General features: G+C 39.0%; 1 protein-coding gene and 1 long non-coding RNA gene across 18 annotated transcripts in view; one reads left to right on the top strand and one right to left on the bottom strand.

Annotated features, from left to right (window-relative positions):
- The window catches only part of PHF3 (PHD finger protein 3), a 44,466-nt gene that overhangs the window by 13,060 nt on the left and 4,834 nt on the right, over positions 1-26,572 (top strand). For 8 of the 17 annotated variants that reach the window (XM_079970299.1, XM_079970293.1, XM_079970304.1 and 5 more), the window contains 12 exons: positions 4,927-5,082; positions 5,412-7,218; positions 17,419-17,734; positions 18,481-18,667; positions 19,304-19,457; positions 19,554-19,710; positions 20,866-20,982; positions 22,540-22,671; positions 23,036-23,171; positions 24,375-24,573; positions 25,032-25,182; positions 25,761-25,850. In XM_079970299.1, coding sequence (XP_079826425.1) covers positions 4,927-5,082; positions 5,412-7,218; positions 17,419-17,734; positions 18,481-18,667; positions 19,304-19,457; positions 19,554-19,710; positions 20,866-20,982; positions 22,540-22,671; positions 23,036-23,171; positions 24,375-24,573; positions 25,032-25,182; positions 25,761-25,850 — 3,602 coding nt within the window. Of the gene's footprint in view, positions 1-4,592; positions 4,664-4,926; positions 5,083-5,411; positions 7,219-17,418; positions 17,735-18,480; positions 18,668-19,303; positions 19,458-19,553; positions 19,711-20,865; positions 20,983-22,539; positions 22,672-23,035; positions 23,172-24,374; positions 24,574-25,031; positions 25,183-25,760; positions 25,851-26,572 lie in introns of all 17 variants that reach the window. The other 9 variants (XM_079970298.1, XM_079970305.1, XM_079970295.1 and 6 more) reach the window with 4 other exon arrangements.
- LOC307212970 lies at positions 14,092-17,412 on the bottom strand. Its single transcript, XR_013837309.1, has 2 exons — positions 14,779-17,412; positions 14,092-14,732 (listed from the first exon to the last, which is right to left on the bottom strand). It is a non-coding gene; the product is annotated as an uncharacterized lncRNA (long non-coding RNA).

Below are 26,572 nucleotides of genomic sequence, written 5' to 3'. Positions count from 1 at the left end.
GCTAGGGGTTGGATGAAATGGCCCTTGGGACCCCTTCTAATGCTACGGTTCTATGATTCTATGATCTCTGTAGCTTGCTCTTATAACAGTTCACTTGCCCCAGTATGCAAGAAGGAGAAACATGTACACTGGAAATTAAAATGGTATGAATTATGGAGTAGGATAGAGCTTTTTAAACTGTGGTTGCCAACATGGCGCCCAGAAAGCTCAATGTATTTGCAATTGGACGTGCGCCAGTAGCAAAAAGCATCTGGCTAATTTTGAACACCTCGGAGCAGCATACAGTCCCATGTCTTAAGGATTCTTCTAGATGTTTGCTCTTAACTCCTTTAAATAGATGCTGGGGAATAATAATAATAATAATAATAATAATAATAATAATAATAATTTATTATTTATACCCTGCCCATCTGGCTGGGCTTCCCCAGCCACTCTGGGTGGCTTCCAACAAAATATTAAAGTACCGTAATACATCAAACATTAAAAGCTTCCCTAAACAGGGCTGCCTTCAGATGTGTTCTAAAAGTCTGGTAGTTGTTCTCTTTGACATCTGGTGGGAGGGCGTTCCACAGGACGGGCGCCACTACTGAGAAGGCCTTCTGCCTGGTTCCCTGTAACTTGGCTTCTCGCAGTGAGGGAACTGCCAGAAGGCCCTCAGCACTGGACCTCAGTGTCCTGGTAGAACGATGGGGGTGGAGACGCTCCTTCAGATATACTGGACCGAGGCTGTTTAGGGCTTTAAAGGTTAGCACCAACACTTTGAATTGTGCTTGGAAACGTACTGTGAGTCAATGTAGGTCTTTCAAGAGCGGTGTTATGTGGTCTCAGCTGCCACTCCCAGTCACCAGTCTAGCTGCCGCATTCTGGATTAGTTGTAGTTTCCGGGTCACCTTCAAATGTAGCCCCAACTTGAAATTGTATACATACAAAATACACATTATACTATCACCAGGCCAGCAAAAACAAAACAAAGAACTTTAGAACTTTAGGGATTGTGTTATAGCAGTTATTTCTAGGACACATGCCGTATCCACTTGCTTTGTACAATAGCTTTGCTAATAGCAAAATGTAAAATTGTATTTAATGGTATTCTCCAGTCTTTTCAAATATTACTTGCTAATGCATAATACTGGCAGAGCCAAATGGATATGTGCCTTTCTTTACCCAAGTGGTTTGAGTTAAAATTTCAGAGGCAAAGCAAAATGTGTCATCTGATGTTTGGAAATTGGTAGGTGGGCAGTCCCACCCACCTGTCTAAATGGCCCATGAGGATTAGGCTATTAAAGGATACGGATTACTGACTAGATATGTCTCCCTACTGGTTCCACGTTTAGTTCTTCCAAAGCATAATCATTTAGTACTTGTAGAAACTTGACTCTTTGTTATGACTACATTTTCTTTTATGTTGTCAGATTTCTGGTAGTTGGAAATCATCCCTTGTTGCTTCATTTCCAGTGCATGTTGCATTTCTTTCCTTTGGAGTTTGGTATATCACTTTTTTCTGACGTTTGTGTGCATGTATATTTATTTAAAGCATTTTTATTCAGCTCAAAAAGCTCCTATAGTGGCTTAAAGGTAAAGGACCCCTGACAGTTAAGTCCAGTCACGAAAGACTATGGGGTTGCGGCGCTCACGGCGTTTGTCCACAGACGTTTTTCTGGGTCATGTGGTCAGCATGATTAAGCCGCTTCTGGCGAAACCAGAGCAGTGCATGGAAATGCCATTTACCTTCCCGCCGCAGTGGTACCTATTTATCTACTTGCACTTTGACGTGCTTTCGAACTGCTAGGTTGGCTGGGACCGAACAACGGGAGCTCACTCCGTCACAGGGATTCAAACCGCTGACCTTCCAACCGGCAAGCCCAAGGCTCAGTGGTTTGCGCCACCTGCGTCCCCTCCTATAGTGGCTTACATGACATCAAATAAAAATACAATAGTCGTTACCAGTAGGTTTACACTTAAAAGACATGATATAAAATGGATTGGGGTATGGGGGAGAAAACAAGTAAGCTTAGGACCAATTTTTAAAGTTATATAGTAGTTCCTGTGACACCCCCTGGAATGGAAATAACTGAGGGAGAGGAGCAGCTCAGTGGAGCTGGTCTCTCAGCAGAGCTGATGAAATATCATGTTCACTGTCTACTTCCTTAATTAGGAAGATACTGTATTTTAAATATTTCCACATTATGCGTGTGGTGATTCCTAATCCAACTAATTTACTTTATTGTCCTAATCATTTTGTTGTTCATTTATTCTAGAAGATAATGACAGCAAGTGCTTCTTAACCATTATGTTTTTCTGTTTTGTTGCATCTGAAAAGGCCTTGAAATTATGAAAATCCTCTTTTCTTTAAAAGTTGCTGTCGTGTGCGGAATTTTGCAGTTAGGAGGCATTTGTTCTGGTGTCTCGGAACAGTTGTTTTTGATTTTTTTTTCATCCTGTATTTTTTTGATTTTTTTTACAAAAATGTGCAGAACATTAGATAGCAGCTGATGTTCCTGTGAATGAAAATGGAGATTACAGTGAGGAATGTAGGATGTCTAGGGACAAGTCTATTCACCCGCTTACTTCACAGTATATGAAACAGTAGGGTAGGGTGGGGAGAACTCCATTCACCCTTCCTTGTTGGATAGTGGAGGCTTGCAGAAGTATTTTTCTCTGCTGCCTTGTTACAAAGTCTACCTCTTCTTTCTGAGTCTCCAGATTGGTAAAGATGAAAGTGAAGGGAGATAGAAGGGGTTGTATGTTGAAGATCCTTCCCTGCCCACCGCCGCTGCTTTAATATGCTGTTCTCCTTCCTTTCTTTTTAATCCTTGTGGGTAGTTCTTTTAAAAATGCAGGTCAAAGTGAATAGAAGTATGAGCAGGGGCATCTCTTAAGGGGCCAGTTTTAACATAGGGCTTCTCAGTTGCTGATTCCTAGGGTACATATGACATTGATGGAGTATGACTGCAGGTGTCAAGATAACTGGTGTCAAGATGCTGAAACTATTCTTAAAGTGACAGTTTTGTAGGGAAGTATAGATTTTTGGCATATTTCACTATAACTTAATATACAGTGGTACCTCGGCTTACATACGCTTCAGGTTACATACACTTCAGGTTACAGACCCCACTAACCCAGAAATAGTGCTTCAGGTTAAGAACAGAAATCGTGTTCCGGCGGCAGCGGGAGGCCCCATTAGCTAAAGTGGTGTTTCAGGTTAAGAACAGTTTCAGGTTAAGAACGGACCTCCGGAACGAATTAAGTTCTTAACCCAAGGTATCACTGTATTTATTTTGGCCTGAAGTTGAATGAGTTTTAATGTAGTTTTAATGTATTTGTATACACTGTCTTGTCTACAAGGCTTGTATCCAGTGTAGTGCTAAGGAACTGCCCTGTAAGCACAAAAGGACTTCCCCGCTGCCACCCCCCGCTTGCCCCCACTTCAAAGCAGATTTGGGGAGGGGAGGGGGGAAATGGGATGACGGGGTTGGATATCACCCATTAAATGCAGTATATAAATAATTCAGATAAACAAATTAAGGAGATATTGAGTGATTAGCTTTGCCTGCAAAAGCTGTTATGACTCTCTTAAATAAAATTGTGAATCCTAGTGTAGGTAGGAAGATGCCAAAGTGAAACAGATTTTTGTATGGGTGCTAATGGAAATGTTCACACTACCTCCTACAGCTTTGTCACATGTAGGGGAAGAAAAGTTGGAGAAGGATTAGAATTAAAAGTTTCTTAGGGCATTGTGAATAATTGGCAGTTGTAATCATATTTGAAAGTGTGATATTCTGATGTCTCCTTTAGTTTGTTGTTTTGGGGTATGTTTTTTTTCTTCCACTTTTTTTTACAGAACTTGTATTTCGTAGATTATGTTGTTAGGCTATCTAGAAATAACAGGCCAGGAGGTAAAAGAAACATAAGGACAAAAGCACCAGCTACTTTCGAACTAGTTTATGTCATCAGGGCTGGATGAATTGCATCCCAGGATAGCAAAGGAACTTTTTGATGTACTCTCGGAGCATCTGTCTAACACAGACCTTTATCTCCCACCACCTGCCTCATGGGCAATCCAGCCCTCTTGTTAAAGTTTACTCCTGAGGGAGGGGTCTGCTTTGCCAGTGCATTCACCACAGGGAACAGAGTGGGTCTAGTCACTCCATGGATGAGCTTGAGGGTTCAATCCTAGAAATGAATTGATTGATGAGTATCTTGCAGCTCACATAACTGGAGGGCTGTTTAGGTTGGCCGAACAGAAGTTGTGCAGGCCTGACTTACACTCTTCATGTGTGAACTGGCCTTAGTAAGGGGGTAGGAATATGGCATTTAACATTGATCCTGTGCATTTTTACATGGAAATAAATCCCACTGAGTTCAGTGGGGCATATTCCAGCTAAGTGTGCAGAGGGCTGCAGCCCTAGGCTATGGTTCTCAGTCTCTGACTGGGAGCTTAGCAGGTGAGTCATCTATTAATAGTTCTCATGATGCAGACTAACATGTTCTGGATTTTAAAAATCTAAAAGCAAATCTCTAAAATTAAAAAGGTAAAGGAGATTGTCACTTTTGGATCAGCTCTTTCCATTGTTAAATTCTCTTTCTCTTAGGTGGGAAGGGACAGTGAGGGGACAGCTGATCATTTAAGGACTGAGAACTTCCTGTGGCAAATCAATAAAATGTGAGTCCTTTAAAATTGGCTATGACTCTTTCTCAAGGACCATGTATGAGAAATATACTGCTCTGGATGACTACTTATTTTACCTGCCCAGTGGGATAGTTTGTATATCATGCTTCCTAATTATCCCTTCAGTCTTATTTCTCTCTGTGCCCCCTCCCCATGCATCATTTCCCTTTAGTTAGTCTAAGTCTCCCAGCTACTTTCATGAGACTTCAGCCCTAATAGATACTTTTAAGGTTTAGGATTTTTATTTCTATTTTTAGTTGTTGGACTTGATGATATTATGGATGAAGGAGTTAAGGAAACTGCCTGCCGTACCATTGATGAAGATGATCTTTCACCTAACAGGAATTTGAGGGACCAAATGGATGGAACGTCAGTCAAATCGCCAAGAAAATCTCCACGTCTAATGACACAAGGTAGGTCTTCTGAGGAAGTTCACATTTATAGACAGCAAATCTCTGCATTTGATTTAGTGTGGGCTGATCAGTGTATTGGAATCTTGGTTCACTGTTGAGTGAACACATTCAGATACCTAAATGTAGTTATATATATTCTTTCTTCTTCTGTTTTATCACTTATAAATGCTTCAGATTTATATTTTAAGTGGAAGTACATTATTTGCCATCAACAATCTTCCCAGAGATAATGAGAAATTGTTAATGTGTTAAGATAAACTTAGGATCCTTTTGTCTGTTATTTGGCAGATAGATAAAAATACTAAACACTTCATTTGTCTTTTTAATAGAACCAGTACGAAGTCTGCGGCAGAGCACACTAGCCAAACGTTCAAATGCGTCACCATCTGTTAACCCCAAAAAATCAGCTGTGAAGTCTGGATCTGCTCAAAAGGGAGGACTGAAACAGCAGGATAAAGGGCAGACTAAATGGGAAAATAGTGGTGCCAAAGAGCATCCAAGAGATACTGAACACAGTCGTAATGAATCCTGCCAAGAACAAGAGGCACTGGAAGTATCATCACCACCACCACCACCTTCTAGCAACGCAGAATGGGTTGCGTGTTGTGCAACTTCAGATGAAGTGAAAGCAGATAGTGAACATAAAATTCCTAATCAGGCAAAAATAGAGGAAGCAGCTAATGAAGTAGGGAATTCTTCTCACTTACCAGGGACCAGTTCCCCAACTAAAGAAACTGAAAGCGTGACAAAAGTTGTGCTACCCTATGGTAGTGATGGAGTAGGCTTGGAAGCACCTGCCTTTACAGAAACTAATAAAATACAAAGTAACAGTCTAGTTAAAAATGAAGGGAATGAGACCATGGTTAATAAGTTCACTTCTGAAATGCCTTCGGATGAAAAGGCAAACATTAAAACTGAGGAGCTGAATGAAACTAAAATGGATGAGGAAAGCAAGGAAACAGGGAAGGCCGATACTCCTTTTGTTACAACAGCTTATGAGAATGCAAGTGAAATTCAGGAAACCCCTTCAGTTCAGCCCACTTTTGTAGATGGAAAGCCTGCCTGTGCCTCAAGCTTGCCAGCTCATCAGATCAGCTTGCCAGATGACGGAAAAGAGCCCTCAGATGACTCTAGAAAAGCTGGGTTGAAAGATCTTCCTTTAGGTAGCATGGAACCTGACCAGATTGATTCAAAAGTTGTCAATACCACTTCTGCCAAATCAGAAACAAATACTTTAGAAGATGGTATTGCTCAGTACATTCCAGTCCAAGCTATACATCAGGAGCCTGACAGTGTAAAAATGGGAGTGCATGAGTCACCAGGCTTGCAGGAAGATGGGCATACTGGCATTTCATCAAAATGTGTAAAACATTTGAAGCCCAAGCCCCCCAAGTCCAAACAAAATAAAACTACAGCTGCCCAGCAGAAAACAGCTTCCATAAACCAAGAGCTACACAGCAAAACGCATACTGTGTCAGCTGTTCGCAGCCAGTCTTCAGTAAGTCTGAAGCATCAAGTGGAGGAGCATGGGGATCTCCAGCATTTTCATAAGCCAGTGAAAGTTAAGAAAAAACATGCAGATAAAGATGTGAAGGCCCAGGGCTGCGAATCTGGAATGGCCTTAAAGAAGCCTCTGCAATTGTTAGGGAAAAACATTCCACAGGGCCAAATCCCACCACAGGTACGGAAGATGTCCGCAGAGAGAGCAAGTGACAAGTCTTCCAGCCATCATTCCGTTTCAAAAGAAATATCACACACAGTGTCGGGACCAGCACATCCTAAACAGGGGCAATTAGCACACCACAACCAGAAGCAGTTACTGAAACACCCCCTTCTTAAAGCCAATAATTGTGTTAAAGAAGAAGGAGGGAAAAGAGATTCCGCAGGTGTGCCTCTGGATAATTTGAAAGAGGATGAAAAAGAGAAACTGAAACTCAGAAAGTTAGAGAGGAATCTTCAGCCTCGACAGAGGAGAAGCAGCAGAAGCCTTTCAGTAGATGAGCCTCCGTTGTTCATTCCAGATAATATCTCTACTATAAAACGAGAGAGCTCGGATCACCTATCTCCCACTGAGAGCAAAAGTCTCTGGGTACCTAGTAAGCAGTGTGGGTTTTGCAGAAAACCGCATGGCAACAGGTGTGTGTGTGTGTGTGTGTAGGTATATGTTTTTGTTGTTCAGATGTTTCAGTAATCAGATACCTGCTTCTCATGTCCTGGAGTCTAGCACCCAGACTATCTTTTTTAAATTAACCACAAAAGCACCCTGTCAACTTTCCAACATTATAGGCTCTTGAGCTACACTTTCTTAAGAAATTAGGGTAAACAAAATAGTGATGAGCTGTGATTACTCAGCATAATAGTTTGAGTCTATTCATGTTTACACTGAAATAAATCTGTGTTCTGTGCCGTCTGTGGCATAGTAAGTGTGCTTCATGTCGCAACATTGCAAAATAGATATGCAGAAGAGGTTTCTCTGGAGCATTTCCTGCTGCCCATCTCACAAAAGACCAGGCAATCTGCTGGTCAACTTTGAACAACTTCTGTGGGAGCTGCAGTAAAAAAAAATGATAGCTCCAACTGGCTGAATAGCAAACATGCTGCATAAACATGATGCATATTTTTTTGGTATGGGGGATAGTAACAGTGATGTTTGCTAGATGGAAGTATGTAATTTTCTATGGGATATGTTGTTAGCTTCCTGATACTATCCACTGATGTGTGTTCTTTGGAAGAATGCAGTTGGCTTTTTTCTGATGTTCCAATAATTGGGTTCTGATTAATACATTTGGTTTATATTTAGTAAACAAATCTAACCAAAAGTATACAATAATAATTTTACATAGTATTTAAATATCTCAAAAAAGTTTTACCCCCTGTAGTGAAAAGTAGTTGAACTAAAATATTTAATCAGGAAATAAAATTGCTTCACTTATGTTTGATTAGGAAATCAAGCTCACTTAATGTGTTTTTAAAACGTTATATTCAAAGCTTTACTTGAAAATGACACACTTTACAAGTACAGTGGTACCTCGGTTTACAAACTTAATCTGTTCCAGAAGTCCGTTCTTAAACCAAAACTGTTCTTAAACTGAGGTGTGCTTTCCCTAATGAGGCCTCCCGCCGCCAGTGCCCTTTACCATTCGGATTCTGTTCTTAGACCGAGGTAAAGTTCTCAAACCAAGACACTATTTCTGGTTTTGCTGAGTTTGTAAACCAAATCGTTCTTAAACCGGACTGTTCTTAAACCAAGGTACCACTGTATTGAAGTTGTAAAAATTTAAACAGGATGACTTAATGGCTTATGCTTCCCTGACATTATTTAAAAGTTAAAGAATTGGGGAGTTGTATTTCTCATCACTAATTGTGTCACATGATAAAAACAGCATGAGCCTATTAAAAAAAATAAGTTGGAAAACAAAAACCTTTAAAGATTATTTTCATAGGTCCAAAGAACTCTGTATTCCCCTTCTTACTGGTAATCATCTAAAATAATAATTAACACTTTGAAACTGCCCATTTTGCCTGGTAGTTTAGCCTTTTATTGTGTTACACATTTTGTGAAAAGAATGGATTTTAAGAAATGGATTTATCACATCAGTGCTGGCATCTGGAAACATTGATTGGCTTTGTTTGGACATCATGCAAATCATAGTATAATGTGATAAAAATCTGGTGTAGCTCTGAAGAGATTGGAAAGTTATTCACTTCTGGTTCCTGTTAATCACAGTTTCGTGTGTTGTCCTAACCCTAAACTGTGATGAAGTTAACTACCGTATTTTTCGCCCTATAGGATGCACCGTCCCATAAGGCGCACCTAGTTTTTTGGGGGGGAAATAAAGGGGAAAAAATTATTTCCCCCCCAGGCACGGGGTGGGGCGGGGGAAGCCCGAGCTTCCCCCGACCCCAGCCCCCAATCAGGCAGCTCTCTGCAAGCCGTGGGAGCCCAGCACTGGCTCCCGCTGCTTGCTGAGAGGTCCGCGAAGCCTGGATGCGCTGAGCTCAGCGTGGGCAGGCTTCAGCATGCAGGCAACTCTCCTTCATTTTTGGAGGGGAAAAGGTGCGTCCTATAGGGCGAAAAATATGGTAGTTCATTTAAACAAATATCTTCATATCCCATTTTTGAAGTTGACTAACAAGCATAATAGACCTTAATCAGTTTGTTGGTTTGGACAACATGGCAAGCGATAGAAAAGCAACAAGGGAAGCAAGAGTTTCTGAACTCTATTATGGCCATACAGGAGGAGGGGTGAGAGAGTGTGAACCTAAACCTCACTGTAGCTTGTTCTTGTTATGCTAAACTGTGGTTTAACATGATGTCTGAACTGAGCAATTCTGTGCATAGAAATTTGATTTTTTATTTTTTTAAAAAAAGGTTTCTGTAATTTAATAGATACCTAACTGTTGGTAACAGTGGTATCTCATTATTCTGATGAAAACGTTTACAAACTTTCTTTCTGGGTATTGTTTAAAATTGTAGAGTTGTATTCAACTAAAATAATTGCATGTGTGGAACAACTTTTCTTTCCTTGTGTGCCCACAAATCTGCCCTCTGGAATGTGGAGGAAGGAGAGGAAGGGAAAGTTCTGTTGCACTTGTGGAAGACATTATGCAATTATTTAGTTGGATACAACATGTGGTTTTCAAGATATCAGTTGCCTACTGCATAATAAAATGATGGTCTTGTTCAGGTTGTTGGTACTGGTGGCAACATAATGGATTGGACCCAGACTTGTCCCTGAGTAAATTGAAGAGCTATTTCCATTCATGCTAGGATCTGGGATGCAGTAGGGTCTTTCTCTTAGAGAAAGGGGCAAGTCCTCCCTTTACTACCTCCCATACTGTTTTGGAAGATCATCTGACCATGCACTCAATAGAATTCAAGTGGGAAAAAAGTCATTGGGCCTTCATTGCCTAAATTTTAGTAGCTTTTTATTATGCGTTATAGTGTGCTGCTGACAGAATAAATGATGCCTGACTTTAGAACAATGTAAAATTAGTTCTTGCCATTATAAGCATAATTTGATGACCTCTTCCTCCAAATAATACGGGTTCTGATAAGTAGAAATTATGGAGTATAGGAAAATTAAGCTGGCATTTTCAGCATGGTGAATAAAGCTGTATCCCAGCAGCCCTAATGGGCATGCATAAATTTTGCATTCAGGAGTTTGCCTTATTCTTATTGATATTGGGTAGTGTTGCATGTGTGCAGCAGGGAATCATTAAAATAACATTTACACAGAAATATGTGTTCATTTTGGTTGTTAAAACTAATGCTGAGTTTGGTTAACAATGTAATATGTTGTATTTAAAATGAATTTAAATGTGTAGTCTGGGGATCTTCTGCTTGCTGAAAATATAAGCGTAAAGGGAAACGTATATAAAAACATACTTTCTGAAGTATGCTTACCACTGTACTTTCTATAGTTTGGTTCTTTTTTTACATTTGGAATAGAGTCACTTTCACTTATGGCGTACTGTTTGCCACCTGATAATTAAGTTAGTTCATTAATAACTTGCTTCACATGGTAGAATAATATTTTTTTACATTTTTGGAAAAGTGCATCTAGTGGTCCGCACTTGCAATAATACTACTACTTTTTTTTTAATCCAGGTTTCCTTTCAGGCTCAATTCTAACTTGAAACATTACTTTTTGTACCGGGGCTCTCGGCAGTGGTTTAAAACTGTAGCGCCCTTCCCATTCTGTAAAGTGGATCCACATGATGAAACCACAGGGAGGCCACACTGCTGGTCCACTCACCCAGCTCCACTTCTTATCTCTGCATTTGAACAGATGCCTGAAGTGGGTAGGCAGTTGCACTTGTAGAGTCTCCTTCCATTCGATTGCCAGTTTGTACTTTGGGCCTTTTGATCATGTAGAAAAACCTCGAGAAATATAGCTGGCTTTCCCCTTCAGACCTTTGCTCGATGCTCAGAGGTGGAAGTGGAGCGAGGCAAGCGGGCGAAATGTCCATGGCCAACCACTCTAATTGTGTGTAGCCTGTTCACTTGGATCATGTGTGAAAGGGGCTTGTTTCTCTTAGAATTACGAATATCCTACTGAGAATTATGAGTATCTTACTGAGAAATGTTTGAAGTATCTTTTCAGAAGAATGTTGTGAACAGAGGTCATACTACGTCATTAAAAACTGCATAGGAATATATTGCTGCAGTACAGATGTGCACATTAAACGGTGGATTGGATCCATACTAACAAAATAATCATATGAATGTGTCCTCCAATGCATGTATGTATCATGTTTGCAGCCCAAGGGTGGAATCCAGAGCTGACCTCTCTACTGACAGAAGGCATTCATCAGAGGAATTGGGGTGGGAGGAAATTTTCAGTGATTCCTTGTCCATCTTGCTCCTCCTTAAATCTGCTTCATAGGATTTTGGGGCTACCATATTTTTGGAGGGCAGGGGGGTGGGGTTGCAGGTGGAGGGGATATTACCAAAAATCACTGCCCTCCCACAGGCTCCCCATCTCTGTCCAACACTTAAACATTTTACTTTTTTTGGAGAGTAATTCTATTTTTCCTCCCCTTGCCCTTGCTTAAGTTCTTCTTTAGAATTTGAAGATCAAATTGTCCTTGACATGAGAAATTTTTTACAGTTATGCCCTTAGTGTGGAATTTGTTGTAGAATCAGGGCCTTCCATGTTTGCCAATCTACAATACCTACTTCAGTTCATCTGTGTTTACAGTGGATTAACAATTTATCTTTATGTAGTTAGCTATATATACTTCTTAAATACTGGTACATTTGTTGTACTTTATTCCTGTAAAGTTTTAAGAATTAGCTTCCCTTTTTTGTGTCTGTAAAAACAAAGGGTAGTCCCCCCCCCCAAATGCTAGATAAGGGTATAATTTAAAATATGCTAAATGGCTATATATGCTAAATTGAAATCATGTATTTTGTATAGCCATACCAAGAAATCTGAAAATGTTTTTCAACAAAGTAGTTACTAAAAATACAGTTGACAGTATTTGTTTCACCCTACATGAACTTGCTTCACATCGAAGAATGGAAAGGGGAGTAAAGAATGACTTTTTGCATTTACTAACATAAATTTCTAGTCCATGAATATGCTGTTCGATTTGTTTACAAGAGCAATCTGTGCTATGTATTTTAAATAAAGTTAATTTTGAGTTGGTGTATCATTTTTAAAAAACTTGTCTTCGAACCCAACAAAATTATTTTGACTGCCCACATTCCACTTGGGTGACTGCTTATTTGAAAAAGATAGTCTGAACGTTGCATTAGTATATTTCAAGAGACTCTGTATTTACAGTAACAAAACCATGGTTCAGATACATTTATTGCTTTACTCTGTTTGCAGAAGGCAGTACATTGTTGCAATCAGAACATCTGTTTTAAAAATTGGTGCTTAAGTGAACTGTGTACAACCAGTGCTTCATTTTGTTTTCTTAAATGTTTGCAGCATGTTGGTTTTAATGTAAAGCTTATTGAAACACTTTGAATACCACCCCATTATTAATATTTTTAAATGATTTTTTCTTTCTTTCTGTTGCAGCTACACATCTGCTAATTCAGCCTTACAACATGAGTAGCGCTTGGACATCAAACTGTGAAGCTGTCTGCAGCCAGAATTTTTAGTATTAGCTACAGTTACACACCCCTTCAAAAGCCACGGAAAAAGAAATTGTTTGGCCTTTAAAGCCGTCTTCAGCTCTTCATAAATAATACGCTCCTTTTAGACATTTGGGGGCATCTCCCTTGCTCCTTGACAAGTGAGATTCCTTATTACAGAGGTATTGAGGGGGGTGGAGTCTTGTGGCCCTGCAGATGTTGTTGGACTCTCATCCACCCTAATCTGCCTGGCTAGTTGAAGTCCAGCAATCTCTGCAGGACTGCAGGTTCCCCACTCCTCTCTTATTAACTTTGCTACATGCTTGTTAGCTATCCTACATCTACACAGTATTCCTAGTGACAGTACTAAAATTCAGTCTCTAATGGACAAAACTTTTAAATGAATTCAGAACAGCAAATTGGGGTCTGATGTTTACTTGGAAAATGCCTGCTTTCATTTTTGTAAACTTTCATTTTTGGCTGGCATGTCTATCCCTGCCACATTCATATTCTCTTTATCAAAGTGATGAAAAGAAAAGACAAGGAAATGCCCATTGTGTTTGGAGAGTAAATTAAATACTCTTATTTTGTATTTGTAGAACTAAATTAGAGCTTTGTAAGTTGATACAGAATATAGCTAACCAGCTAGCTTAAGCCGCCCAGAGTGGCTGGGGAAACCCAGCCAGATGGGCGGGGGTATAAATAATAAATTATAATTATCATTATTATCATCTGTTAACTATTCCCATGTTTGTGCTATAGGCTTGAATTTTCCTATAGCAGACCAAGCCATAAATTGGTGTATTTGTCAAATCAAATTTCTGTTTATAGGTAGGGTCACAATATAAATTTAACTTATAAATAAAGTTCTAAAAGAGCTCATTAAGAGCTAGTAACAGTTGTATAAATTTGGAATGACACAAATTGTCATTATTCCAGACTGGAGTTTTTTTAAATACAGTGGTGCCCCGCAAGACGAATGCCTCGCAAGACGAAAAACCCGCTAGACGAAAGGGTTTTCCGTTTTGGAGGCGCTTCGCAAAATGAATTTCCTATGGGCTTGCTTCGCAAGACGAAAATGTCTTGCGAGTTTTTCCGACTTTCCCCCCCTTCCCCCCCTTTTTCTAAGCCGCTTATCTGCTTATCCGCTAAGCCACTAATAGCGCTAATCCGCTAAGCCGTCAATGGGCTTGCTTCGCAAGACAAAAAAACCGCTAGACGAAGAGAATCGCGGAACGGATTCTTTTCGTCTTGCGAGGCACCACTGTACAAAAATGTACTGGTTCAGAATTCAACACACACACAAAAAAAATGCTTACAGGTTGTATGACATTAACTGAAAAATGAGAGTTAAATTGGAACAGAAATTACATAGCATAGAAATTACATAGAAATCACATAGAGTCAGGATGTGTCTACATAGTTTAACCCTGTGTTCATAAAGATTTATTTCAGTTGGTGTTTAACTGAGTTTAGTCACTTGACAAAAGCGATGTACAGATCTGATAATTTGGGAGCCATCTTGATAGCCTGCTCCTTGTTTGTTGCTCCCCATCCCAGTCAATGAAAAACTGAGCAATAAGGAGTCCACCTTGGTGTTATCTTGTTTCTTTGCTTTTCTACCGTAATGCTCTTGCTGAAACAACAAATTCAGAAGCAGGCTTGCCCTTTTAAAACAATCAGAAAATATAGATTCATTTTAATTTACCTAAACATAATTGCAGCTGCTTCGTGAAAGATTGTGGCAGCCGCTGTCTTTTGTTCAGGACACTGGGAGCACTGCTGTGATTGATCAACAGTTATGTTTACGTGCTCAATAGTTGTTTTGAGTGTGCTCAGCATCTGAGTGAGTGTCTGCTATTGAAAGTACAATGCCCCATATTGCTGTTCTGAACACTTTCCCATATTGACCTTTTCTTTCTTAATTGGAATAGTCGCTGCTAGTATTTCAAAAGTATGAAATTAATTCTGATTCCAAACATAATGTCCGTAACCCAAAATGGGCAGGTGTTCCCCATAACCTTTTCAGGCATGGGGTGAATGGAACACTTTTCTATTTCTGTATGGTCTCCCTACATTGCAAATGTATTCCTCTTTATGCACACCAGAGATGCAAGATCATAAAGCCTGAAAGAGCTTTCACTAGTCTGGGGATAGGCAATGTGATGCCTGGCAGAGAGGGAAGACTATAACTCATCATCCCTGACAGTTGGCCTTGCCGATTAGGGTTGTGGAAGTTGTAATCACAAACATCTTAAGGGCACCATATTGGCTACTCTGGCCAGGTCTATTTGTCTGCCAGTTCCTTATCTTTTAAATATCCACGTTTCTATGAGGAGGAGCACTTTTTCTTATTTTTATTTCATTCCCATATTGCTACATTTAGACATTCAATTTCTTATTTCTATCAGATTTTTAAATCAAAGAAATACAATTATTTTCACACTAAATCTGAACATATAGTCCTCCACATAGCTAGTTCAGCTTTCAGCAGATTGAATCTATGTAATATAACTTGTATATGGATTTATCAGACATACTTCATATTGTCATAATGGTATTTGCAATAAGTTTTGGGATCCTTAAACTGGAACATGACATTCTAGAATGTTTTGGTTGTGATGGGAAATGTCATGATTTCCCTGCCATAGAAAACAAAGCAAAATCAGTTCCTGGTCTTCAAATATGCTAGTTTTTATGGCCATCTTGGAAATTGTGATAGGCTCAAATTGCGGACACAGTTACCTGACAGAAAATTTGGTTGAAACCACTAGTGCTTATTATCAGGTAATATGTTTAGTAATAGGCTAGACTAAAAAAGCCTAGATAATCTGAAATACTTTGTAAGTTTTATGTATGAGCTGACAGCTGAGATTTGTTTCTTACGCCTGAATGAAGCATAAAGAAATTGTTAATGGAACACTACACCCCCACCCCCCTCTGATTGTTAGAAGCCAAATAGTCACACATGTAAGTATTGGCTGCAAACCCATACAGTAAAACACTAGTCCAAGTAACTATGAATGTGAATCTGTACTTGGAGTTATTTCACCCCTCTGAGCTTGAGCTATCTTTAGTGGTGCAAGAGGAAGTGAAGTACACTGTTCTTACTCGTTTCTTACTTGACATAGTTTAGAACAGGCCAGTCATACTTTAGGATTCCATGCTCTATATAGTATTCTGGCTATGTATTGTGTACCTCAGCAGACCCCCCCCCCCCAAAAAAAAGACAGGATTTATCGAGTATCAGGCAGGTCTATTGTTACTGTTATTGTTACTAGAGGAATGTGAGTTAGCAGTGTAGAACAAGACAAATACTAAGGTTATTGGGCCACTTCATTAGAATGGTTGCTTTCAGTTACTTGGAGCAACACACTTGGCCGGACTCATAGCATGTAATGGCAGGCTTGTCAGGAATTGCCTTGACAAAAAGGTCGTCCATGTTTGCATCTTCCTGATAAGATCTTAACACTAGAACTTACAAATCTTTGTGAATAATTTAAATTATATAACAAGTAAATTTGTGGGGGGAAAGTTGCCCAAGCTAAGATGGAGCACTTTTAACATTGATTTTTGCTCTCTAGTGAGTACTTCAGGCTTCTTGTTATAAACATGAGGAAGGAATTTAACGTCATGTTAATTAAGGTGTTTGGGTGCAGGGGGAACGAAGGCTGTGCAGTGAATTTTGGCTCACTCCTTATAGCTGTGCCCCCCCACCTGTTCTGGTGGTTTCTCCAACCCTCCAGGGCAGATTTAGGTGGTGCAGAGAAGCAATGTGAAAAGTCCTGTTGCATGAGCCGTTGAAGACTGACCATAATTTTCTGGATTCCTGTTTTTGCCAAATGCTTGAAAGATAGAAATGCATATCCACCAGAAGGCTGCCCTTAAGTTTCCCTCAACTGTTTCAACTCCACCTTGTTTTCTATATAATTTTAAGGGGAAATTCAAAATACAAGAGCTTGGATGTCCATAAAATGGTACACCCTTCTCCCTTCCTAGAAAATAGAGAAAGTAAAGACTATTGATGAGTGCAAGGGGAAGTTAAGATTATTTATTGGTTTGGGTTATCTTAAGTTTCAATATTATGAAAAATGTAAGGTGCCCGTTAGGACAAATATATATTAGGAGATTAATTGCAAAATAGAATAGATCTATGAAAAGACCAACTTTTATTCTGTTTAGGAATGAAATTGTTTCTTGCACCTGAATTGTGAACTTCTGCTTCACTAACTTTGTTAGTTTGTGGCAGTTGCAGCCATGCTTGTTTAATGGTCTAGATAAAGCTGCATTTTGAATAATGCAAGGATATAAAATGTGATGTGATGCCCAGTTGGCCAGCTTAGGTCCTCTTTTGCTAATATTTTGGTGATGTATGACAATTTGATTATATTTTTCTGTTGTGCTGCATCATTTTGTACTATGAGAGGCGGAGCATATTTGGAGGGGCAGATGTACTTTTAAAGGTGTATAAGCAACTTTAACAGTTTATTTTCCGGGTCTATTTGATAGCCGAAAAATTCTTTGATATCCAAACTGCTACATTTCTAAATTAGTGTGACAAGATCCAATTTTGGTGTCACCTTGGCAACTCCTACCATGTTGTAAGGCTGGATCAGTGGATACAATCTCCAACAAGCTGAGTGGAGCCAGTGCTGCAATATACTCCCTTTAAGATGTGATGTTTTTACAGTCAAGGAAATGTAAAATCTTAAGCACATTAAGTCATGTGTTTTTTCTTGTTTCAGGTTTATGGTAGGCTGTGGCAGGTGTGATGATTGGTTTCATGGTGACTGTGTTGGCCTGAGTCTTTCTCAAGCACAGCAAATGGGAGAAGAAGACAAAGAATACGTATGTGTAAAATGTTGTGCTGCAGAAGACAAAAAACCCGACCCAGTCAATCAAAATATACCGGATGCACAAGTGAAACCGGAAACAACACAAGAAGGTAGAATGATGGAGTGTGAAAAGCCTGGAATAGCAAAACAAATCTCCATGTGTCCACAAAGTAAAACCAAGCAGGGAGAAGAGACTGTGAAGCACAAGGTCAAAATTTTTAAAAGGGTAAGGAATGCTATTGTAGTTGCTATATAATGATGATGATAATAATAATAACAACAGTAACTTTGGTAGGCTCCTGTAATTTTTTATGCGATTTATAAGACAAGGGGATACATAATCTCTTAACACGGTTTAAGGAATTTGCATATATTGACTGAATTCTATACAATTTGTGAACAAGGCTCATTGGATATTATGTATATTGACTGGGAAATGTGCATCATTCCATCCTCATGAATGGATTATGAACACATGCACCCTGGTGAATGTGCAGAATGTCTGGTGATTATGTACTTTAACAACTCAACTTGAATTACCCCAGACATAAAAATAAATATTCTGCCTATCTGCACTCCCAACGTAGAGAAAAATAACGAATGACAACTCTCCGAATTCTTTGAGGAATGTGTGGTGTGAATGTGAACCTCACAGAAGGTTCCCTGCTCTGGTGAGCCTTTCATGAATAGTGGTATATGAATATTTTATGAATAAATAAACTTGTGGCCTCATGTTTCAGTGCATTAGGTGTTAATATTCTGTTTTGGGACCTTTTGCTGGGCTTCATATGCAGAGATGCTAGAAATTTATGTTCATTTAAACGAAACTTCAGTGTGCAAAATTTCCTCTGTTTTTTTAATCTACATCTAATTAACACGCACACATGTAAATGTATAGGTATAAAACTGATCATTCTGTTAGAAAGGACTGCAGTCCAAATGCTTTCTAAGATTTCTTAACACTTGTTGCAGGAATCTGGTGATGGAAAACCAGTATCAGAATGCAGAGATTCTGAAATGAAAAAAAGGCAGCAAATTCCTGTTAGGAAAACAGGACAAATGGTTGCATGTCCTCAGCGATCATCGGAAGACAAACACGAAAGAATGAATAAAGACAATCTTAATGTCTCTTGTTCAAGTGAAAGCACAACAAAAACCGGTAACTAAAAATTTTGAAGTTGCTTTTTTTTAAACAAAAACAAAATCACATTTAAAATATAATGTTAATACTGTACATGGAATGAAATATATAAGTGCTCATTTTAAATACCGCTGTGTGGGTTGCAGCTTAACCTGACAATGGAAGACTTGGACTCCTAAAATATTGCTTTCATTGCTGGAAATAAATATTGTGAAGGGGGACGGCCACTAAGGGCTCACTGGACTTGGGTGCCTATAGTGACAAGAGAAGGCAAGTTGCTTCCTCATGCAGGCTTTAGGATCCTACAAACCAGGTCTTTAATAAAGCATACAAAGCTATGGTCTACAATTTGGATTCTTTAACGTAAATTTCATTAAAGAAGGCTGACTTTTAATGGAAAGTATTTAGGATCAGTTGAGTAATTTGCTGTCTGTGCAGTAATTTCTAATAGAGATGGACTTGGTTTACAGGTTGTTGTTTTTTTTAGCAAGACAATGCCTAATATTGTTTTGTACTAATCCCAACAGGATAGTTGTGTAGATCCAAAATTACGTAATTGTATGTTCTTTCAAATGTTAACAACGCCTTCCCTTCAACCTTGTGAAATTTCAAATTAAAGCTATCCCATGATGTGACATTTATATTTTAATGCAGGTGTTCAGGATAAACAGGAAGTAAAGAAAAAGAAAACGGAGAAAGGAGGAGCAACCAGTAATGTACACCCAGCTCCTGCCCCTGCATCCAAACCTTCCGCTGATCAAATAAGGCAAAGTGTTCGGCAGTCTCTTAAAGAAATCCTGGAGAAAAGGTGCAGCCGACAAGCTAAACAAATTGTTAATGTCTCAAGTGTTATTGTTTCCTGGTGGAAACCAAACCAAAAACATATGATGTGTGTATTTTTCAGGCTTGCAGACTCAACACTAAAGATTCCTGAAGAAAGAGCAGCAAAAGTTGCAACTAAAATTGAAAAAGAACTATTTTCTTTTTTCCGAGATACTGATTCCAAGTATAAGAATAAGTACAGAAGCTTGATATTCAATCTGAAAGATCCCAAAAACAATGTAGGTGATGTTATCTATGTTTGATACGCATTCTGAAATATTTCCATTAGTGCTTGACTTTCTTAACGGGGTTGGTGTGAAAAAATATAACCTGCTTATGGTTCCCTTCTCTCCCCACCCCCAAAAGTGCTGGCAGTGTTGTCTTTCAGTTATTTTGGTAGCATGTCCAAATTGAATAATATTTGTGACTGACGATTGGTAGAATCTAGTCCCACTGTTGACCCATGGAATAACTCTTGTTTCAGCAGGCATCTCCGCTAATGTAATAGAGGAGTGGAGCTTATTTCCTCCTTCCCCTTACAATCCTCTGTGGTATCACTCTCTGTTAAAACCTGGTGGTTGTGGGTGGAGAAGGGGCTGCAATGGGATTGGGAAACTTCTAAAAACATTTCTTCTTTTCTTGTGTTAGTGGAGGAATTTTGTGGGTCAAAAGCTGTTATGTGAGTGGAACAGCAGCATTGGATTCCACCTGAAAAAACGTGGGTCAGCCCAATCTATAAGCTCACTTCTTTGTGATTCCTTGCTATTGTTGTTCTCTGTTGACTTCTGTAAAACTAAAGTATTGCTGAAAGGTACTTAGATATGCCTGCTGATCAAGTCTGCCAATGAAATAAGTTGTCTGATAAATCTCCAACTTTCTGTATGTTCTGGGAAGTTTCCATTCCTGCATTCTAATGCTTCTTGTTATGTTTAACTATACAAAATTCTACAAAGGACCCATGTGTCTATTTCTTTGTTCACCTAATTTAAACTACCAGCACCTCTTCAAATCTTTTTCCTTGGTGAGAATTTCATTTTTCAATAACTATTGTTTGAAAAATCAGCCACTGAAAACTCACCTGAGTTTCTTTTTTTGAGATGTGTCCTTCAGGCTAGCAAAGAGATCATTAGTTGTTGTTGTTGTTTTTTTAAAAAAAAACCCCATTAAAACATGCTAAGGATTTTAAAGAATCTGACTTCACTTTGTGAAATGGTGGATCCATTAAGGACATTAATGTACAACTATTTGTATCTCTATGTAGAGAGGGCAGTTTTTAAAAATGATATACAGGTGAGACTCAAAAAACCCAATTTTCTTTTCTGGTTGAAATTGAATTAGAAGCAATTGAATTTTTTTAATTGTTAGCTATAACTAATTACTGATTGTTTTCCTAGATACTGTTCAAAAGAGTATTGAAAGGTGAAGTAACTCCAGACCATCTCATAAGAATGAGTCCGGAAGAGCTGGCTTCCAAAGAACTAGCTGCATGGAGGAAAAGAGAAAATAGACATGTATGCTTAATCTACAGTTATTTATTTAATGGATCACCTGTTTCCTAGTGCTAATCAATACAAATTTCAAAACTTTCCACTTGTCTTCTGTGTTTCCCATTCAGCATCTGAATGGCTTTTTTCTCCAATGAGCAACCACAGTGAATTTTAGGTGGTTGATTGTGTTTTAACTGCAGTGTGAATTTATAAGGGCTTGTTGAAATCACTTACAGCTAAAATACAAAAAGAAGAAGCACAAAATTCTTTGTAAAACATGAGCTTAATTGATCAAAAAATGTTGATCTGTGGGACTGGTGCAAAGTGGCAAAGGGAAAATATTTTACTGTTCCTAAATTACAAGCAGACCTGTAGATTTCCAGAATCCCTGCAGAGAATTGATGTGATAGATACATGTGTTCTCTGTTCATACAGTTATTGTACATTTTTTCCCACCTGATATGTTCTCTCTAGACCAACTTGTGTCTGAGCCTGGGGCAGATTGCTTCCTCACCCCCAACCGTGTTGCCAAGTACATCCCTTTAATTAGTCTTACAGAAGTGAATATTTTCCAGGGGGAAATAAAGGGATGCATTTGACAAGAATGTGTTGGGTAGGCCCTATTGCACCTCTGGCGCTATCGTAGCCTTTGCTTTCTTCCAAAGAAGTGAATACCTACAAAAATAAAACCAAAATCTTTGGTGGCAGCATGCTCCAAACCTCCCATTGATGCTGCTTAAAGCCTATTCAGTGTGGCTCTTATTATTGGTTTGGAACTTGCTTATCAGTGCATGGTTTTGAAATAGTTCATCCTTGATCCAGTGACCGACTTTCTACCAAATACAAGAGTCATCCTTCCAGAAGTGTAGCCATTCCATTCTTGGAAGCTGAGGAAATTGGGAGATAACGGCTGAATTTAGACGGTTTGTTGTGGTTTAGCAGAGAGCAAGCCTCAGGCTTGTCAGCTTCCTTTACCTCTCTCCTTTTCTGGTATGGCTGTGAGAGCAGGGTGGGAGATTGGAAGCTTTCGCTTCTGTTTTTAGCTAACTGCATTATGCCCCAAACACATACCGACTTCATACGGTGGCAAGAAGTTGTCCTGTTTCAATAACTCGTAATTAAGTACAATTTAGGATGCAGGCATAATGTGAAATTAATTGGAAATGGAAATGGGAGCTTCCAGTTGAAGGGGAGAGGAAGGGAAAGTGCATGAGCTCAAGTCTTCTGCATGTAGTGCTCGACTATAGTTCAGCTTTACAGCCAGGCCCGTGCCTCTGGCTGTGAAGCAAACATGGAATAATTGTATCCACCATCTGTTGCTCTCTCTAGATCTTCTACCTATTCTTCATTCTAAACATCCAATGAAGGGGGAGGACTCTAGTTTTCATCTCTCGGACAACTGTCTTCTCTAACTTAGGTTTCATCTCCCATTATCCTCACCCAGCATGTCCAGTATTCAGGGATTATTATGGGAGTTCCAATTCAGCAACCTTTCCACCCATATTTTGGGGCTGCTTCTGGTGAGGTTTTCATAGGTTTTCACACTGTATATCTGTTCTGTTCTTTGTTGTTTCTTGATAGACAATTGAAATGATTGAAAAAGAGCAGAGGGAAGTCGAAAGGCGACCAATCACAAAAATTACTCATAAAGGAGAAATCGAAATTGAGAGCGAGGCACCGGTAAAAGAGCAAGAAGCACCAATGGAAATTCAGGTATCACGGCAAGAATATTGTTTTTTTAATGAAATAAGTTGCTGCGTATTTGTTTAAAACGAACAATGCATTGGTTCTGTTAAGATAGATAAAATGTCTGGGCTGAGACAAACCATAACCTTGGGTTTGGGTGTAACACAAGCCAAACCATGTCTTAGCCCCAAGAAGCACTGCAGCAGCAGGACTGGGGGAGGAGTGTAGCAGTTGCAATCTGGGCACCTACTCATTTGCATTAAGCTATGGTTTGGCTTAGCATTACTTGTGGGCTGGACCTCTGTATGTTGTGACTCTGATAATAAAGTTGTATTTTTATTCTATATAAAATAAAATTGTATTAACAAATTGTCTGTCTCTCCTTGTTTAGGAAACCCCTCCAGTTAAGATTGTGGAGAAAACGGAACAGATTGAAAAAGATAAAGAAGTGGATGAATCCGCCACTCCTGATACAACAAGTCAACATAAGAACCATCTGTTTGACCTCAACTGTAAAATTTGCATAGGTAGTATTAACTTTTGCATGCTTAAAAACCAGTTGAGAAGTGAGGGCTGCAGAAGTTGAACATCTGCAGAGCCACAGGTTTCCCCACAGCTCCCGTTATGGATAGTGGCGCAGTCTGATAAACTGTCCATTTATTTTCTATCAGCCTCTCATTGTATCCTTATAACAGCTGAAAGACAGTGACTTGTCCTAGGTCACTTTGTGAGTTTCCGTGGCTGAGTGGGAATTTGAACTGGTCTCCCTTGTTCTACTCAGGCATGTTAACTAATATACCACTTGGGTACCTGCTTTTTTTGCAGCATGCAGTGTGATTTTGGAAATTCATCCTGCTTCTGACTGGGGACTATCAGATCCTTTTTCTCTACCATTAGCTTTATCACATTGGTGCAGTTTGGCATAATGCACTAAACTATGGTTAGAAGACTGCACCTCAGTGAGTCTTTGTTTTGCTTGTTCCTCCAACCTCCCTATGGTCTGATGTGGCTGGAGGGAAGAGATCAGAAAATTCTGTTTTATATTAACCAGTTTAGTCTGAATTCTAAACTTTAGTTAATCTTAAGTGTAGCTAGTTGAATCGAGCCAAAAGTTCGTTGAAGCAAATTAACTGCAATTAAGAATAACTGCAGCCTGTCTAGGTTCAAATGACAAAAGAAGGTTATCTATATATAGTATAGTATATATAGTATAGTGTATTTTAAAATGGGGTTTTACAGTTTTTAGGGGTTTTTAAATGTTTATGTAGTTTTTATGTAGTTTTATGTAGTTTTGTGGTAGTTTTATGGTAGTTTTAATGTAGTTTTTCAATTTCATTGTTCCGCATGGGACAATGACAATAAAGATATCGTTATTGTTATAATGTAAGCAAGTGCTTGTGAACTTTTCCACACAGCTGTACCAGATAGAGACAGGACAGTGTGCAAGTCCTAGGCTTCCTGTGACTTGTTCTCATAATGCTAAACCATGGTTTAGTGTTGCATCCAAATACTTTGTATTTCTTTAGGAAATCTGTATTTTCATTAATAATTACCTGAAAATGGTTGGACAGTTGGGCAAATTAGAGAAATGTACAAAGCCTCTGGGTTTAATTTCAGTGAGCAAGGTTTTTAAGCATTATAGTAAGAATTGTAATTTAGTGTTAAGATTAGGGTTTTTTTCTAATCTGGTATGGTTTAAACAGCGAAGCTTTCTAACTTGCCTTTTCAAGGTCGAATGGCACCACCTAGTGATGACCTTTCTGGGAAAAATGTGAAAGTGTCTGTTGGCGTTGCCCGTAAACCATCAGACAATGAAGCTGAAAGCATAGCGGATGCACTTTCTTCAACAACAAACATTTTGGCTTCAGAATTATTAGAGGAAGATACAGAATTGCCAAATCCAGCACTTGCCTCTGCTTCAGGCTCTAGGTAATAATTTTGTGGTTGCTGCCAGTCACAGAGAATTGTGGCTGCTGTCCCTAGTTAATATTATGTTCATAAATAAGTGGAAACTACTGCATGGAACCCCACTGTACACAAACAAACAGAAGCAGCCTTCATGTTTACTTTTAAAGAAGCTTACTGACCCACCTGTGTGTATTCCAAGTACACAAAGTGGAGGCATTGAAAAACAGATGCTTGTTACAACTTTTTTTTTAAAAAAATGTGATTGTTTTCTTTGTTACTAACTGTCTTGGTGGTTTTGCCATTATATTTGTAGCAAAGATGGAAGAAAACAGATTGAGATTATTACTAGTCTTGCACATAATTCTCTCTGTTAATGTTGCTGCCCCAGCCAGTGTCCCTACTGCCATCCTCCCCCCCCCCACCCTTGCAGTAGACTAGACTTTTGCATTTATTATATTTTCCACACTTTTGTCCTACAGATCAGAAATGCCTGGCATGGTTGAAAGTGAAGCACTATTTCTGGCTCGCCTGAACTTCATTTGGAAAGGCTTTATCAACATGCCATCTGTTGCAAAGTTTGTTATCAAGGCTTACCCCATCTCTGGCTCTTTTGAAAGTTTAACAGAGGTAGTATGTATACACTCAATGTTGTGTTGTCGCTTTCCTTGGAAACTTCTCCAAATTTTCTTTTCATTGCGAACAACTAAAATTTGAATATGGCATTGTGAATGCAGAGTACTTAAAAACACCAAGAGATGTTGTTTATTCTCTCTTATTTTAGAAAGGGTTTCAATCATAGCACTTTGTTTAACAGACACTTCCATCCCTCATGCCCACTCTTCTTGTGGTAATACATCAACAGGTGTATCAGAGACTTAAATCAAGATCTCCAGCATGTAGACTTTTTAGCTAGCTTTTTTACCTACTGGCTTTCTATAAATTCGTTTCTATAAATTCCCATGCACTCAAAAGGCAGTAAAATTTTTACTTCCTCCCTTCACTCATCATTTGAAATAATGTGCCTTCTTTTATGAATCATGAGTGATACTGATTTTTCTCATTTAGCTGTACTTTCATAGCAGTACTTCTCTATGGTAACCTCTTTAATATGTTTTAAAAGCATAGTAAGTAGAAGAGTAGCTATTATTTTACAATGTATTTTACAATGTTATAAAATTACAATGCATAATTATTTTCCCCTCCCATAGGATTTGCCAGATAGCATCCAAATTGGTGGCAGGATATCACCCCAGACTGTTTGGGAATATGTTGAAAAAATAAAAGCCATGGGGACAAAGGTAAAACCAAATTTGTTCTGGTCCTGGAAATGTATGGTGTTAATTGTCCCCTGTCCCCACTCAGTTTAAATATTTTTTAAAGGCACAGTTTCCTGCTGCACTATTACTATTTGGCATAAATTCAATACTGCCATTTCTGCAGGATGCAGCACAGAACATGGACAAGAGCAGGGATTCTCAAACATGGATCGCCTGCTGCTTTTGAACTACAGTTCCCATCATCCCTTACCACTGGTCCTGTTAGCTAGGGGATGATGGGAGTTGTAGTCCAAAAACAGCTGGAAACCCAAGGTTGGGAAACCTTGGTCTAGATGGACTGGCCATTGGTCTGATCCAGCAGGCTCTTTTTATGGAAACACCTAGTCCTTCTGAATGATAAAGCCTAACAAAACTACTCTCTATTTGGTGATAAATGAGTAGATGTGGATGTTTAGCACATTTTCAGCATATTTTCCTATGATATGAAGACCACATGACTGGAGTGAAGTGATAGTAGAAGGCACGCTGGCTACAAAGCATGGACAGTCATGCAGAAATATTCATAGTCCTAAAAATATTTTGCAGATCCAATTGCATCTCTGCAAGTAATATTTTCATAGTGCTGGAGTGGGGAGTTATTATTTTTTACTAAAGATATTACAAGATTCTGCATGTGCAATTTCTGAAAGTTTTGTGCACAGAGAACTTCAGCTTAGTCTACTGATCAGATCGGATCTGATTTA

This window comes from Podarcis cretensis (assembly GCF_951804945.1).
Source record: "Podarcis cretensis genome assembly, chromosome: 3".
Taxonomy (NCBI): domain Eukaryota; kingdom Metazoa; phylum Chordata; class Lepidosauria; order Squamata; family Lacertidae; genus Podarcis; species Podarcis cretensis.
The sequence above is the reverse complement of the archived record's forward strand: the minus strand, read 5'-3'. Positions and strand labels throughout refer to the sequence as shown.